The sequence below is a fragment of the Euprymna scolopes genome, chromosome 36, assembly GCF_053919585.1.
Source record: "Euprymna scolopes isolate OS-2025 chromosome 36, ASM5391958v1, whole genome shotgun sequence".
Classification (NCBI taxonomy): domain Eukaryota; kingdom Metazoa; phylum Mollusca; class Cephalopoda; order Sepiida; family Sepiolidae; genus Euprymna; species Euprymna scolopes.
The window spans coordinates 65,834,114-65,849,300 of record NC_136517.1 but is presented as its reverse complement, the minus strand read 5'-3'; the positions used below and the strand labels follow the sequence as shown (position 1 = coordinate 65,849,300).

The 15,187-nt window shown below is 29.3% G+C and overlaps 1 protein-coding gene across 3 annotated transcripts in view; it reads right to left on the bottom strand.

Moving 5' to 3' along the window:
• Nucleotides 1–1,160: 1,160 nt before the first annotated feature.
• LOC145260559 (galactosylgalactosylxylosylprotein 3-beta-glucuronosyltransferase 1-like) overlaps nt 1,161–15,187 on the bottom strand; it is a 97,663-nt gene continuing 83,636 nt past the window's right edge. For all 3 annotated transcript variants that reach the window (XM_080118800.1, XM_080118802.1, XM_080118801.1), the window contains one exon: nt 1,161–1,741. In XM_080118800.1, the coding sequence (XP_079974926.1) occupies nt 1,640–1,741 (102 nt within the window). In that variant the 3' untranslated portion in view covers nt 1,161–1,639. The remainder of the gene's footprint in view (nt 1,742–15,187) is intronic.

Below are 15,187 nucleotides of genomic sequence, written 5' to 3'. Positions count from 1 at the left end.
TTTAAAATCAATTAAAAGAAATTTTCACAAGATTTTTTTCAGCTCTTCTTGATATGTTGAATTATTTTATGAATTATAAACATTTTTTGTTAGATTTTGACCATAGCTAAAAATACTGTATCATTTTGAAATGGGAGGAAAATATTAAATTGTTATCAAAATTATTTACAAATAAAAATAAGTATTTGGTGGCTATGGAACCCCGACCCTTTACCTCTAAAATTCAGCGCTACTAATTTCCTTGAGAAGTTATTAGAAAGAAGTTATTAGAAAGAAGTTATTAGAAAGAAGTTATTAATGCAAATGTGGGATTAGAAAAACATTGCATGTTTCTAAATTTTTGAGATGAAGATTGATATTGGATCTAAAATTGATATTTTCACATTTCAGTTGATGTGCACTCGTTCAAGTGTATCTTGTTGAATTCTATCAAATCCAGGAATATGTATGGAATTTTGAATGGAACTATTTATTTAATCCATGGGGGTAGCATGCTCTCATTCTATCAGCCATGACGGGGTAGAAATCTTAAGTAATTCGCAATTATATTTTGAGTGTCGTCCACAATGAGGTTCACAAGCACCTGTGCTATAGTGAATAAAATACTTGGTAAAATTCAGTTGTAAGTTACATTTTTCTGGAGGTTGATAGTTCAATCCTCAGTGTAGGCAACACTTAAAATACAACTGAAAATTACAACTTTTACACAGTCATGGCTGACAGAATGAGAGCATGCTACTCTATGGATTAAATAAAAGGTTCTGTTCAAAATTTTGTGCAGATTTCAAAAGTTTAAGAAGATACACCTGAAGAAGATCAGAAGTTACATCATTCGAAACACTGTGAAAAAAACACTGAAGATGAGAATAGTAGTTGAAATATCCAAAACCATTTGTGCCAGACACAAACATGTAAGACAATGTTTTCTATTTAGAAAATGAACCTCGTCAATACAAAACACTACCTGTAACCTAACATCATAGTAGTAGTAAGAGTATTGTGCTGACTGAGAAAGAGTTGATGGGAAGATAGAAGCAAATAGCAACCCTTGAAGGAAACCTGTTACAATTAGAAAAAGACTCAAAACGTGTCGATCAAATTTCAGTTGGCATTGTTTACATCAAAACAATGTGTCAAAGATAAAAATTGAATTCAGTGGAAAGTTTTCAAAATTGTTCTTTACAGAAGGTCTTTATCAAATCTAACTTAGTTTGAGCTGTTTTCAAAGAAAAATTAAAAACATTTTAGTAAAATCAGGCAATTCAACAAAGTATTGACTTACTGAAGAGGTGAATATATAGAGAGTCTTTATCCATAATTATTAATTTTGCACCTTCAAAGAAGAGTTAAAATTAGTTCAAGTGCCATACTGCTCTCTACACACACAGAAAAAAAAATGTTTGTATAAATGATACAGCTGAGTTTCTCTTTGTATAATAACCCAGGACAATAATAGAAAAACATTTAGTAAAATGGAACTCTGTCAGATCAACCTGTTCTGTCTGAACAGTTGCATATTAATACAGTAATCCTCTTATAAAGTAACTATATTATTTATATTGCTTTTTATTGAGGAATGACAGAATATTGCACGTATATTGCATACATATAAATGAATGCCAAATGAAAGAAATGATCTTCATAGCTCAATTTGGGGATCTGAACCATTTCCAAATCGCATCTTCATTCTTCCTTCATTTTTCAACTTAGTCTTCTCTGTCCGTGTATGCCAAACTAAAATCTGAAAAAAATAAAAAAGAAGTGAATTCAGTCAAATCACAATACACCAACAATGGGTTATATAAATTATATGTAAATTAATGTCTGATATATGAAAACTGATTTTAATTGCTTTATCAGTGATTAATTGCTTAAAATATAGCTTTAAATTAATTTATCCTTGGTTAACATAATAAGATTTGAGCAAAGAGGACCAAAAAGTATAAAATGCTGATTCCTCTTCCAGAATAGAATCATGCATAAGAATCTCAAGAAGAAAAAGGACACACGTCTGATTGACATTCGGCAACTTTTTGATAAGATTAAACAAAAAAGACATTTCATAATTCAATCCACAACCAATCCCAGATTAATTTCTACATCGCATCCCAGTTGTCATTACACTATATCAAGAGATTATAGAGAGTCTTATATATTTAATGGGAGCAATGAGGCCTGACATATATTGTACAGTAAGAAAACTATCTCAAAAATATGCTGGACTGACAATTAAGGATTTAAACAGAGCTAAACAAGTCGTTCATTATCTTAAACGGACTACACAAGTCGTTCATTATCTAACATGGACTAAAAAAGTCGTTCATTATCTAAAACGGACTAAACCAGTAGTTCATTATCTAAAAGGAACTAAACAAGTCGTTCATTATCTAAAAGGAACTAAACAAGTCATTCATTATCTAAAAGGAACTAAACAAGTCGTTCATTATCTAAAACAGACTAAACAAGTCGTTCATTATCTAACAGGGACTAAAAAAGTCGTTCATTATCTAAAACGGACTAAACAAGTAGTTCATTATCTAAAAGGAACTACACAAGTCGTTCATTATCTAAAAGGAACTAAACAAGTAATTCTTTATCTAAAAGGAAGTACACAAGTCGTTCATTATCTAAAAGGAAGTACACAAGTCGTTCATTATCTAAAATGATTTAAACAAGTCGTTCATTATCTAAAAGGATTTAAACAAGTCGTTCATTATCTAAAAGGAACTAAACAAGTAGGTCATAATCTAAAAGGAACTAAACAAGTAGGTCATTATCTAAAACAGACTAAGCAAGTCGTTCATTATCTAAAACAGACTAAAAAAGTCGTTCATTATCTAAAATAGACTAAACAAGTCATTCATTATCTAAAAGAAAGTAAACAAGTCGTTCATTATCTAAAAGGAAGTAAACCAGTCGTTCATTATCTAAAAGGAAGTAAACCAGTCGTTCATTATCTAAAATGAAGTAAACAAGTCGTTCATTATCTAAAAGGAAGTAAACAAGTCGTTCATTATCTAAAAGGAATTAAACAAGTCGTTCATTATCTAAAACAGACTAAAAAAGTCGTTCATTATCTAAAAGGAACTAAACAAGTGGTTAATTATCTAAAACAGACCAAACAAGTAATTCATTATCTAAAACAGACAAAACAAGTCATTCATTATCTAAAAGGAACTAAACAATTAATTCTTTATCTAAAAGGAAGTAAACCAGTCGTTCATTATCTAAAAGGAAGTAAACAAGTCGTTCATTTTCTAAAAGGAAGTAAACAAGTCGTTCATTATCTAAAACAGACTAAACAAGTCGTTCATTATCTAAAAGGAAGTAAACAAGTCGTTCATTATCGAAAAAGAAAGTACACAAGTCGTTAAGTATCTATAAGGAAGTAAACATGTCGTGCATTATCTAAAAGGAAGTATACAAGTCGTTCATTATCTAAAAGTAACTAAACAAGTAGTTCATTATCTGAAAGGAACTAAACAAGTAGTTCATTATCTGAAAGGAACTAAACAAGTAGTTCATTATCTAAAAGGAACTAAACAAGTTGTACATTATCTAAAAGAAACTAAACAAGTAGTTCATTATCTTAAACAGACTAAACAAGTTATTCATTATCTGAAACAGACTAACAAAGTCGTTCATTATCTAAAACATACTAAATGAGTAGTTCATTATCTAAAAGGAATTAAACGAGTCATTCATTATCTAAAAGGAACTAAACAAGTCATTCATTATCTAAAAGGAACTAAACAAGTCGTTCATTATATAAAAGGAACTAAAAAAGTCGTTCATTATCTAAAAGGAACTAAACAAGTCGTTCATTATCTAAAAGGAACTAAACAAGTCATTCATTATCTAAAAGGAAATAAACAATTCGTTCATTATCTAAAAGGAACTAAACAAGTCGTTCATTATCTAAAAGGAACTAAACAAGTCGTTCATTATCTAAAAGGAACTAAACAAGTCGTTCATTATCTAAAAGGAACTAAACAAGTCGTTCATTATCTAAAAGGAACTAAAAAAGTCATTCATTATCTAAAAGGAACTAAACAAGTCGTTCATTATCTAAAAGGAACTAAATCATTCGTTCATTATCTAAATCGAACTAAACAAGTCATTCATTATCTAAAAGGAACTAAACAAGTCGTTCATAATCTAAAAGGAATTAAACAATTCGTTCATTAGCTAAAAGGAACTAAACACGTCATTCATTATCTAAAAGGAACTAAACAATTCGTTCATTATCTAAAAGGAACTAAACAAGTCATTCATAATCTAAAAGGAACTACAAAATTCGTTCAGAATCTAAAAGGAACTAAACAAGTCGTTCATAATCTAAAAGGAATTAAACAATTCGTTCATAATCTAAAAGGAACTAAACAAGTCATTCATTATCTAAAAGGAACTAAACAATTCGTTCATTATCTAAAAGGAACTAAACAATTCGTTCATTATCTAAAAGGAACTAAACAATTCGTTCATTATCTAAAAGGAAGTAAACAATTCGTTCATAATCTAAAAGGAACTAATCAAGTCATTCATAATCTAAAAGGAACTAAACAAGTCATTCATTATCTAAAAGGAACCAAACAATTCATTCATTATCTAAAAGGAACTAAACAAGTCATTCATTATCTAAAAGGAACTAAACAATTCGTTCATAATCTAAAAGGAACTAAACAATTCGTTCATTATCTAAAAGGAACTAAACAATTCGTTCATTATCTAAAAGGAACTAAACAATTCGTTCATTATCTAAAAGGAAGTAAACAATTCGTTCATTATCTAAAAGGAAGTAAACAATTCGTTCATTATCTAAAAGGAACTAATCAAGTCATTCATAATCTAAAAGGAACTAAACAAGTCGTTCATAATCTAAAAGGAATTAAACAAGTCATTCATTATCTAAAAGGAAGTAAACAATTCATTCATTATCTAAAAGGAACTAATCAAGTCATTCATAATCTAAAAGGAACTAAACAAGTCATTCATTATCTAAAAGGAACTAAACAATTCGTTCATTATCTAAAAGGAAGTAAACAATTCGTTCATTATCTAAAAGGAACTAATCAAGTCATTCATTATCTAAAAGGAACTAAACAATTCATTCATTATCTAAAAGGAAGTAAACAAGTCATTCATTATCTAAAAGGAACTAAACAATTCGTTCATTATCTAAAAGGAAATAAACAATTCGTTCATTATCTAAAAGGAACTAAACAATTCGTTCATTATCTAAAAGGAAGTAAACAAGTCGTTCATTATCTAAAAGGAACTAAACAATTCGTTCATTATCTAAAAGGAAGTAAACAAGTCGTTCATTATCTAAAAGGAACTAAACAAGTCATTCATTATCTAAAAGGAACTAAACAATTCATTCATTATCTAAAAGGAACTAAACAAGTCATTCATTATCTAAAAGGAACTAAACAATTCGTTCATTATCTAAAAGGAAATAAACAATTCGTTCATTATCTAAAAGGAACTAAACAATTCGTTCATTATCTAAAAGGAACTAAACAAGTCGTTCATTATCTAAAAGGAACTAAACAATTCGTTCATTATCTAAAAGGAACTAAACAATTCGTTCATTATCTAAAAGGAACTAAACAATTCGTTCATTATCTAAAAGGAACTACACAAGTCGTTCATTATCTAAAAGGAACTAAACAAGTCGTTCATTATCTAAATGGGACTAAACAAGTCGTTCATTATCTAAAAGGAACTAAACAAGGCGTTCATTATCTAAAAGAAACTAAACAAAGCGTTCATTATCTAAAAGGAACTAAACTAGTCGTTCAATGTCTAAAAGGAACTAAACAAGTCGTTCATTATCTAAAAGGAACTAAACAAGTAGTTCATTATCTAAAAGGAACTAAACAAGTCGTTCAATGTCTAAAAGGAACTAAACAATTCGTTCATTATCTAAAAGACAGTAAACAATTCGTTCATTATCTAAAAGGAACTAATCAAGTCATTCATTATCTAAAAGGAACTAAACAAGTCGTTCATTATCTAAAAGGAACTAAACAAGTCATTCATTATCTAAAAGGAACTAAACAAGTCATTCATTATCTAAAAGGAACTAAACAAGTCATTCATTATCTAAAAGGAACTAAACAAGTCATTCATTATCTAAAAGGAACTAAACAAGTCATTCATTATCTAAAAGGAACTAAACAAGTCATTCATTATCTAAAAGGAACTAAACAAGTCATTCATTATCTAAAAGGAACTAAACCAGTCATTCATTATCTAAAAGGAACTAAACAAGTCATTCATTATCTAAAAGGAACTAATCAAGTTATTCATAATCTAAAAGGAACTAAACAAGTGGTTCATTATCGCTAAAAGGAACTAAACAAGTCATTCATAATCTAAAAGGAACTAAACAAGTCATTCATTATCTAAAAGGAACTAAATCATTCGTTCATTATTTAAATCGAACTAAACAAGTCATTCATTATCTAAAAGGAACTAAACAAGTCGTTCATTATCTAAAAGGAACTAAACAAGTCGTTCATTATCTAAAAGGAACTAAACAATTCGTTCATTATCTGAAAGGAACTAAACAATTCGTTCATTATCTAAAAGGAACTAAATAATTCGTTCATTATCTAAAAGGAACTAAACAAGTAATTCATTATCTAAAAGGAACTAAACAATTCGTTCATTATCTAAAAGGAACTTAACAAGTCGTTCATTATCTAAAAGGAACTAAACAAGGCGTTCATTATCTAAAAGGAACTAAACAAGTTGTACATTATCTAAAAGGAACTAAACAAGTCGTACATTATCTACAATGAACTAAACAAGGCGTTACTTATCTAAAAGGAACTAAACAAGTAGTTCATTATCTAAAAGGAACTAAACAAGTAGTTCATTATCTAAAAGGAACTAAACAATTAGTTCATTATCTAAAAGGAACTAAACAAGTCGTTCAATGTCTAAAAGGAACTTAACAATTCGTTCATTATCTAAAAGGAAGTAAACAATTCGTTCATTATCTAAAAGGAACTAATCAAGTCATTCATAATCTAAAAGGAACTAAACAAGTCATTCATTATCTAAAAGGAACTAAACAAGTCATTCATTATCTAAAAGGAACTAAACAAGTCATTCATTATCTAAAAGGAACTAAACAAGTCATTCATTATCTAAAAGGAACAAAACAAGTCATTCATTATCTAAAAGGAACTAAACAAGTCATTCATAATCTAAAAGGAACTAAACAAGTCATTCATTATCTAAAAGGAACTAAACAAGTCGTTCATTATCTAAATGGGACTAAACACGTCGTTCATTATCTAAAAGGAACTAAACAAGTCGTTCATAATCTAAAAGGAACTAAACAAGTTGTTCATTATCTAAAAGGAACTAAACAAGTCATTCATAATCTTAAAGGAACTAAACAATTCGTTCATTATCTAAATGGGACTAAACAAGTCGTTCATTATCTAAAAGGAACTACACCAGGCGTTCATTATCTAAAAGAAACTAAACAAGGCGTTCATTATCTAAAAGGAACTAAACAAGTCGTTCAATGTCTAAAAGGAACTAAACAAGTCGTTCATTATCTAAAAGGAACTAAACAATTCGTTCATAATCTAAAAGGAATTAAACAAGTCATTCATTATCTAAAAGGAAGTAAACAATTCATTCATTATCTAAAAGGAACTAATCAAGTCATTCATAATCTAAAAGGAACTAAACAAGTCATTCATTATCTAAAAGGAACTAAACAATTCGTTCATTATCTAAAAGGAAGTAAACAATTCGTTCATTATCTAAAAGGAACTAATCAAGTCATTCATTATCTAAAAGGAACTAAACAATTCATTCATTATCTAAAAGGAAGTAAACAAGTCATTCATTATCTAAAAGGAACTAAACAATTCGTTCATTATCTAAAAGGAAATAAACAATTCGTTCATTATCTAAAAGGAACTAAACAATTCGTTCATTATCTAAAAGGAAGTAAACAAGTCGTTCATTATCTAAAAGGAACTAAACAATTCGTTCATTATCTAAAAGGAAGTAAACAAGTCGTTCATTATCTAAAAGGAACTAAACAAGTCATTCATTATCTAAAAGGAACTAAACAATTCATTCATTATCTAAAAGGAACTAAACAAGTCATTCATTATCTAAAAGGAACTAAACAATTCGTTCATTATCTAAAAGGAAATAAACAATTCGTTCATTATCTAAAAGGAACTAAACAATTCGTTCATTATCTAAAAGGAACTAAACAAGTCGTTCATTATCTAAAAGGAACTAAACAATTCGTTCATTATCTAAAAGGAACTAAACAATTCGTTCATTATCTAAAAGGAACTAAACAATTCGTTCATTATCTAAAAGGAACTACACAAGTCGTTCATTATCTAAAAGGAACTAAACAAGTCGTTCATTATCTAAATGGGACTAAACAAGTCGTTCATTATCTAAAAGGAACTAAACAAGGCGTTCATTATCTAAAAGAAACTAAACAAAGCGTTCATTATCTAAAAGGAACTAAACTAGTCGTTCAATGTCTAAAAGGAACTAAACAAGTCGTTCATTATCTAAAAGGAACTAAACAAGTAGTTCATTTTCTAAAAGGAACTAAACAAGTCGTTCAATGTCTAAAAGGAACTAAACAATTCGTTCATTATCTAAAAGACAGTAAACAATTCGTTCATTATCTAAAAGGAACTAATCAAGTCATTCATTATCTAAAAGGAACTAAACAAGTCGTTCATTATCTAAAAGGAACTAAACAAGTCATTCATTATCTAAAAGGAACTAAACAAGTCATTCATTATCTAAAAGGAACTAAACAAGTCATTCATTATCTAAAAGGAACTAAACAAGTCATTCATTATCTAAAAGGAACTAAACAAGTCATTCATTATCTAAAAGGAACTAAACAAGTCATTCATTATCTAAAAGGAACTAACCAAGTCGTTCATTATCTAAAAGGAACTAAACAATTCGTTCATTATCTAAAAGGAACTAAACAATTCGTTCATTATCTAAAAGGAACTAAACAATTCGTTCATTATCTAAAAGGAACTAAACAAGTCATTCATTATCTAAAAGGAACTAAACAAGTCATTCATTATCTAAAAGGAACTAAACAAGTCATTCATTATCTAAAAGGAACTAAACCAGTCATTCATTATCTAAAAGGAACTAAACAAGTCATTCATTATCTAAAAGGAACTAATCAAGTTATTCATAATCTAAAAGGAACTAAACAACTGGTTCATTATCTAAAAGGAACTAATCAAGTTATTCATAATCTAAAAGGAACTAAACAATTCGTTCATTATCTAAAAGGAACTAAACAAGTCATTCATAATCTAAAAGGAACTAAACAAGTCATTCATTATCTAAAAGGAACTAAATCATTCGTTCATTATTTAAATCGAACTAAACAAGTCATTCATTATCTAAAAGGAACTAAACAAGTCGTTCATTATCTAAAAGGAACTAAACAAGTCGTTCATTATCTAAAAGGGACTAAACAATTCGTTCATTATCTGAAAGGAACTAAACAATTCGTTCATTATCTAAAAGGAACTAAATAATTCGTTCATTATCTAAAAGGAACTAAACAAGTAATTCATTATCTAAAAGGAACTAAACAATTCGTTCATTATCTAAAAGGAACTTAACAAGTCGTTCATTATCTAAAAGGAACTAAACAAGGCGTTCATTATCTAAAAGGAACTAAACAAGTTGTACATTATCTAAAAGGAACTAAACAAGTCGTACATTATCTACAATGAACTAAACAAGGCGTTACTTATCTAAAAGGAACTAAACAAGTAGTTCATTATCTAAAAGGAACTAAACAAGTAGTTCATTATCTAAAAGGAAGTAAACAATTCGTTCATTATCTAAAAGGAACTAAACAAGTCGTTCAATGTCTAAAAGGAACTTAACAATTCGTTCATTATCTAAAAGGAAGTAAACAATTCGTTCATTATCTAAAAGGAACTAATCAAGTCATTCATAATCTAAAAGGAACTAAACAAGTCATTCATTATCTAAAAGGAACTAAACAAGTCATTCATTATCTAAAAGGAACTAAACAAGTCATTCATTATCTAAAAGGAACTAAACAAGTCATTCATTATCTAAAAGGAACAAAACAAGTCATTCATTATCTAAAAGGAACTAAACAAGTCATTCATAATCTAAAAGGAACTAAACAAGTCATTCATTATCTAAAAGGAACTAAACAAGTCGTTCATTATCTAAATGGGACTAAACACGTCGTTCATTATCTAAAAGGAACTAAACAAGTCGTTCATAATCTAAAAGGAACTAAACAAGTTGTTCATTATCTAAAAGGAACTAAACAAGTCATTCATAATCTTAAAGGAACTAAACAATTCGTTCATTATCTAAATGGGACTAAACAAGTCGTTCATTATCTAAAAGGAACTACACCAGGCGTTCATTATCTAAAAGAAACTAAACAAGGCGTTCATTATCTAAAAGGAACTAAACAAGTCGTTCAATGTCTAAAAGGAACTAAACAAGTCGTTCATTATCTAAAAGGAACTAAACAATTCGTTCATTATCTAAAAGGAACTAAACAAGTCGTTCAATGTCTAAAAGGAACTAAACAATTCATTCACTATCTAAAAGGAACTAAACAAGTCATTCATTATCTAAAAGGAACTAAACAATTCGTTCATTATCTTAAAGGAACTAAACAATTCGTTAATTATCTAAAAGGAACAAAACAATTCGTTCATTATCTAAAAGGAACTAAACAATTCGTTCATTATCTAAAAGGAACTAAACAATTCGTTCATTATCAAAAAGGAACTAAACAAGGCGTTCATTATCTAAAAGGAACTAAACAAGTCGTATATTATCTAAAAGGAACTAAACAAGTCATTCATTATCTAAAAGGAACTAAACAAGTAGTTCATTATCTAAAAGGAACTAAACAAGTCATTCATTATCTAAATGGGACTAAACACGTCGTTCATTATCTAAAAGTAACTAAACAAGTCGTTCATTATCTAAAAGGAACTAAACAAGTAGTTCATTATCTAAAAGGAAGTAAACAAGTCGTTCATTATCTAAAAGGAACTAAACAATTCGTTCATTATCTAAAAGGAACTAAACAAGTCGTTCAATGTCTAAAAGGAACTAAACAATTCATTCACTATCTAAAAGGAACTAAACAAGTCATTCATTATCTAAAAGGAACTAAACAATTCGTTCATTATCTTAAAGGAACTAAACAATTCGTTCATTATCTAAAAGGAACAAAACAATTCGTTCATTATCTAAAAGGAACTAAACAATTCGTTCATTATCTAAAAGGAACTAAACAATTCGTTCATTATCTAAAAGGAACTAAACAATTCGTTCATTATCAAAAAGGAACTAAACAAGGCGTTCATTATCTAAAAGGAACTAAACAATTCGTATATTATCTAAAAGGAACTAAACAAGTCATTCATTATCTAAAAGGAACTAAACAAGTAGTTCATTATCTAAAAGGAACTAAACAAGTCATTCATTATCTAAATGGGACTAAACACGTCGTTCATTATCTAAAAGTAACTAAACAAGTCGTTCATTATCTAAAAGGAACTAAACAAGTCGTTCATAATCTAAAAGGAATTAAACAATTCGTTCATTATCTAAAAGGAACTAAACACGTCATTCATTATCTAAAAGGAACTAAACAATTCGTTCATTATCTACAATGAACTAAACAAGGCGTTACTTATCTAAAAGGAACTAAACAAGTAGTTCATTATCTAAAAGGAACTAAACAAGTAGTTCATTATCTAAAAGGAACTAAACAATTAGTTCATTATCTAAAAGGAACTAAACAAGTCGTTCAATGTCTAAAAGGAACTTAACAATTCGTTCATTATCTAAAAGGAAGTAAACAATTCGTTCATAATCTAAAAGGAACTAATCAAGTCATTCATAATCTAAAAGGAACTAATCAAGTCATTCATAATCTAAAAGGAACTAAACAAGTCATTCATAATCTAAAAGGAACTAAACAAGTCATTCATTATCTAAAAGGAACTAAACAAGTCGTTCATTATCTAAATGGGACTAAACACGTCGTTCATTATCTAAAAGGAACTAAACAAGTCGTTCATAATCTAAAAGGAACTAAACAAGTTGTTCATTATCTAAAAGGAACTAAACAAGTCATTCATAATCTTAAAGGAACTAAACAATTCGTTCATTATCTAAATGGGACTAAACAAGTCGTTCATTATCTAAAAGGAACTACACCAGGCGTTCATTATCTAAAAGAAACTAAACAAGGCGTTCATTATCTAAAAGGAACTAAACAAGTCGTTCATTATCTAAAAGGAACTAAACAAGGCGTTCATTATCTAAAAGGAACTAAACAAGTCGTATATTATCTAAAAGGAACTAAACAAGTCATTCATTATCTAAAAGGAACTAAACAAGTAGTTCATTATCTAAAAGGAACTAAACAAGTCATTCATTATCTAAATGGGACTAAACACGTCGTTCATTATCTAAAAGTAACTAAACAAGTCGTTCATTATCTAAAAGGAACTAAATCATTCGTTCATTATCTAAAAGGAAGTAAACAATTCGTTCATTATCTAAAAGGAACTAAATCATTCGTTCATTATCTAAATCGAACTAAACAATTCGTTCATTATCTAAAAGGAACTAAACAAATCGTTCATAATCTAAAAGGAATTAAACAATTCGTTCATTATCTAAAAGGAACTAAACACGTCATTCATTATCTAAAAGGAACTAAACAATTCGTTCATTATCTAAAACGAATTAAACAAGTCATTCATTATCTAAAAGGAACTAAACATATCGTTCATTATCTAAAAGGAACTAAACAAGTCATTCATAATCTAAAAGGAACTACACAATTCGTTCATTATCTAAAAGGAACTAAACAAGTCATTCATTATCTAAAAGGAACTAAACAATTCGTTCATTATCTAAAAGGAACTAAACAATTCGTTCATTATCTAAAAGGAACTAAACAAGTCATTCATTATCTAAAAGGAACTAAACAATTCGTTCATTATCTAAAAGGAACTAAACAATTCGTTCATTATCTAAAAGGAACTAAACAATTCGTTCATTATCTAAAAGGAACTAAACAAGTCATTCATTATCTAAAAGGAACTAAACAATGCGTTCATTATCTAAAAGGAACTAAACAATTCGTTCATTATCTAAAAGGAAGTAAACAATTCGTTCATAATCTAAAAGGAACTAATCAAGTCATTCATAATCTAAAAGGAACTAAACAAGTCATTCATTATCTAAAAGGAACTAAACAATTCATTCATTATCTAAAAGGAACTAAACAAGTCATTCATTATCTAAAAGGAACTAAACAATTCGTTCATAATCTAAAAGGAACTAAACAAGTAGTTCATTATCTAAAAGGAAGCAAACAATAGTTAATTATCAAAAAGGAACTAAACAAGTCGTACATTATCTAAAAGGAACTAAACAAGTCGTACATTATCTAAAAGGAACTAAACAAGTCATACATTATCTAAAAGGAACTAAACAAGTCGTACATTATCTAAAAGGAACTAAACAAGTAGTTCATTATCTAAAAGGAACTAAACAAGTCATTCATTATCTTAAAGGAACTAAACAAGTCGTTCATTATCTAAAAGGAACTAAACAAGTCGTTCATTATCTAAAAGGAACTAAACAAGCCATTCATGATCTAAAAGGAACTAAACAAGTAGTTCATTATCTAAAAGGAACCAAACAATAGTTAATCATCTAAAAGGAACTAAACAAGTCGTACATTATCTAAAAGGAACTAAACAAGTCGTACATTATCTAAAAGGAACTAAACAAGTCGTACATTATCTAAAAGGAACTAAACAAGTCGTTCATTATCTAAAAGGAACTAAACTAGTTGTACATTATCTAAAAGGAACTAAACAAGTAGTTCATTATCTTAAAGGAACTAAACAAGTAGTTCATTATCTAAAAGGAACTAAACAAGTCGTACATTATCTAAAAGGAACTAAACAAGTAGTTCATTATCTTAAAGGAACTAAACAAGTAGTTCATTATCTAAAAGGAACTAAACAAGTCGTATATTATCTAAAAGGAACTAAACAAGTAGTTCATTATCTAAAAGGAACTAAACAAGTAGTTCATTATCTAAAAGGAACTTAACAAGTAATTCATTATCTAAAAGGAACTAAACAAGTAGTTCATTATCTTAAAGGAACTAAACAAGTAGTTCATTATCTAAAAGGAACTAAACAAGTCGTACATTATCTAAAAGGAACTAAACAAGTAGTTCATTATCTAAAAGGAACTAAACAAGTCGTACATTATCTAAAAGGAACTAAACAAGTAGTTCATTATCTAAAAGGAACTTAACAAGTAATTCATTATCTAAAAGGAACTACACAAGTAGTTCATTATCTATAAAACCAACACAAAGTCAAGTATCTGCAGAATGTCTTCTTGGTTCCTCCTCTTCTCTTTTCTCTCTCCCAACAATCGAACACAGCATATAATAACAAAACTCAAAAGCACGTCTGACAGCACTGACTTCTGCCAACAGTCTGCCCCTCCTCTTAACAACACAGGCTTTTTATATCGCAAAATCGTTCACCTCTATTTGCATATTCTTCTAACTCACGTGATCACTACTCTATAAATAAGAGTCTTGACCGTTTCTTTTCTTTCTTTTTATTTATTTTCGGTGACCGACCCGCACGTGGTCAATCCAGGTAAGTCACGCATTTCTCCACACTCCCCCCTGATCTCATGATCACAAACAGGACATGCGGGCAATCGTCGTTGGCGGGTACTCCTTCGAAGAATTGGGGGCAGCACTTCCTCATTGCTGTTTTCTTCATTACCACCATCATTACTACCAGTCTGTTCCATTATCCCGTCTCGTGGTTCCATAGGCGGTGTCTCACAATTAGGGCAGGGGGGCAGTATCCGTCTTTGTCGGGTACTTCTCCGAAGAATCGGAGGCGTCATCTCCTCGGTATGCTCCATCATCCCTTCTCGCGGGGTTTCGCAATCACGGGGGGTGGGCAGTATTCGTCTCTGTCGAGTATTTCGATGAGGCATTACTTCCTTGTGTCCATCGCTCTCCTCACTATTGTCATCAGTATGTCCCATCATTCCCTCGTCTGGTTCTGTTGGT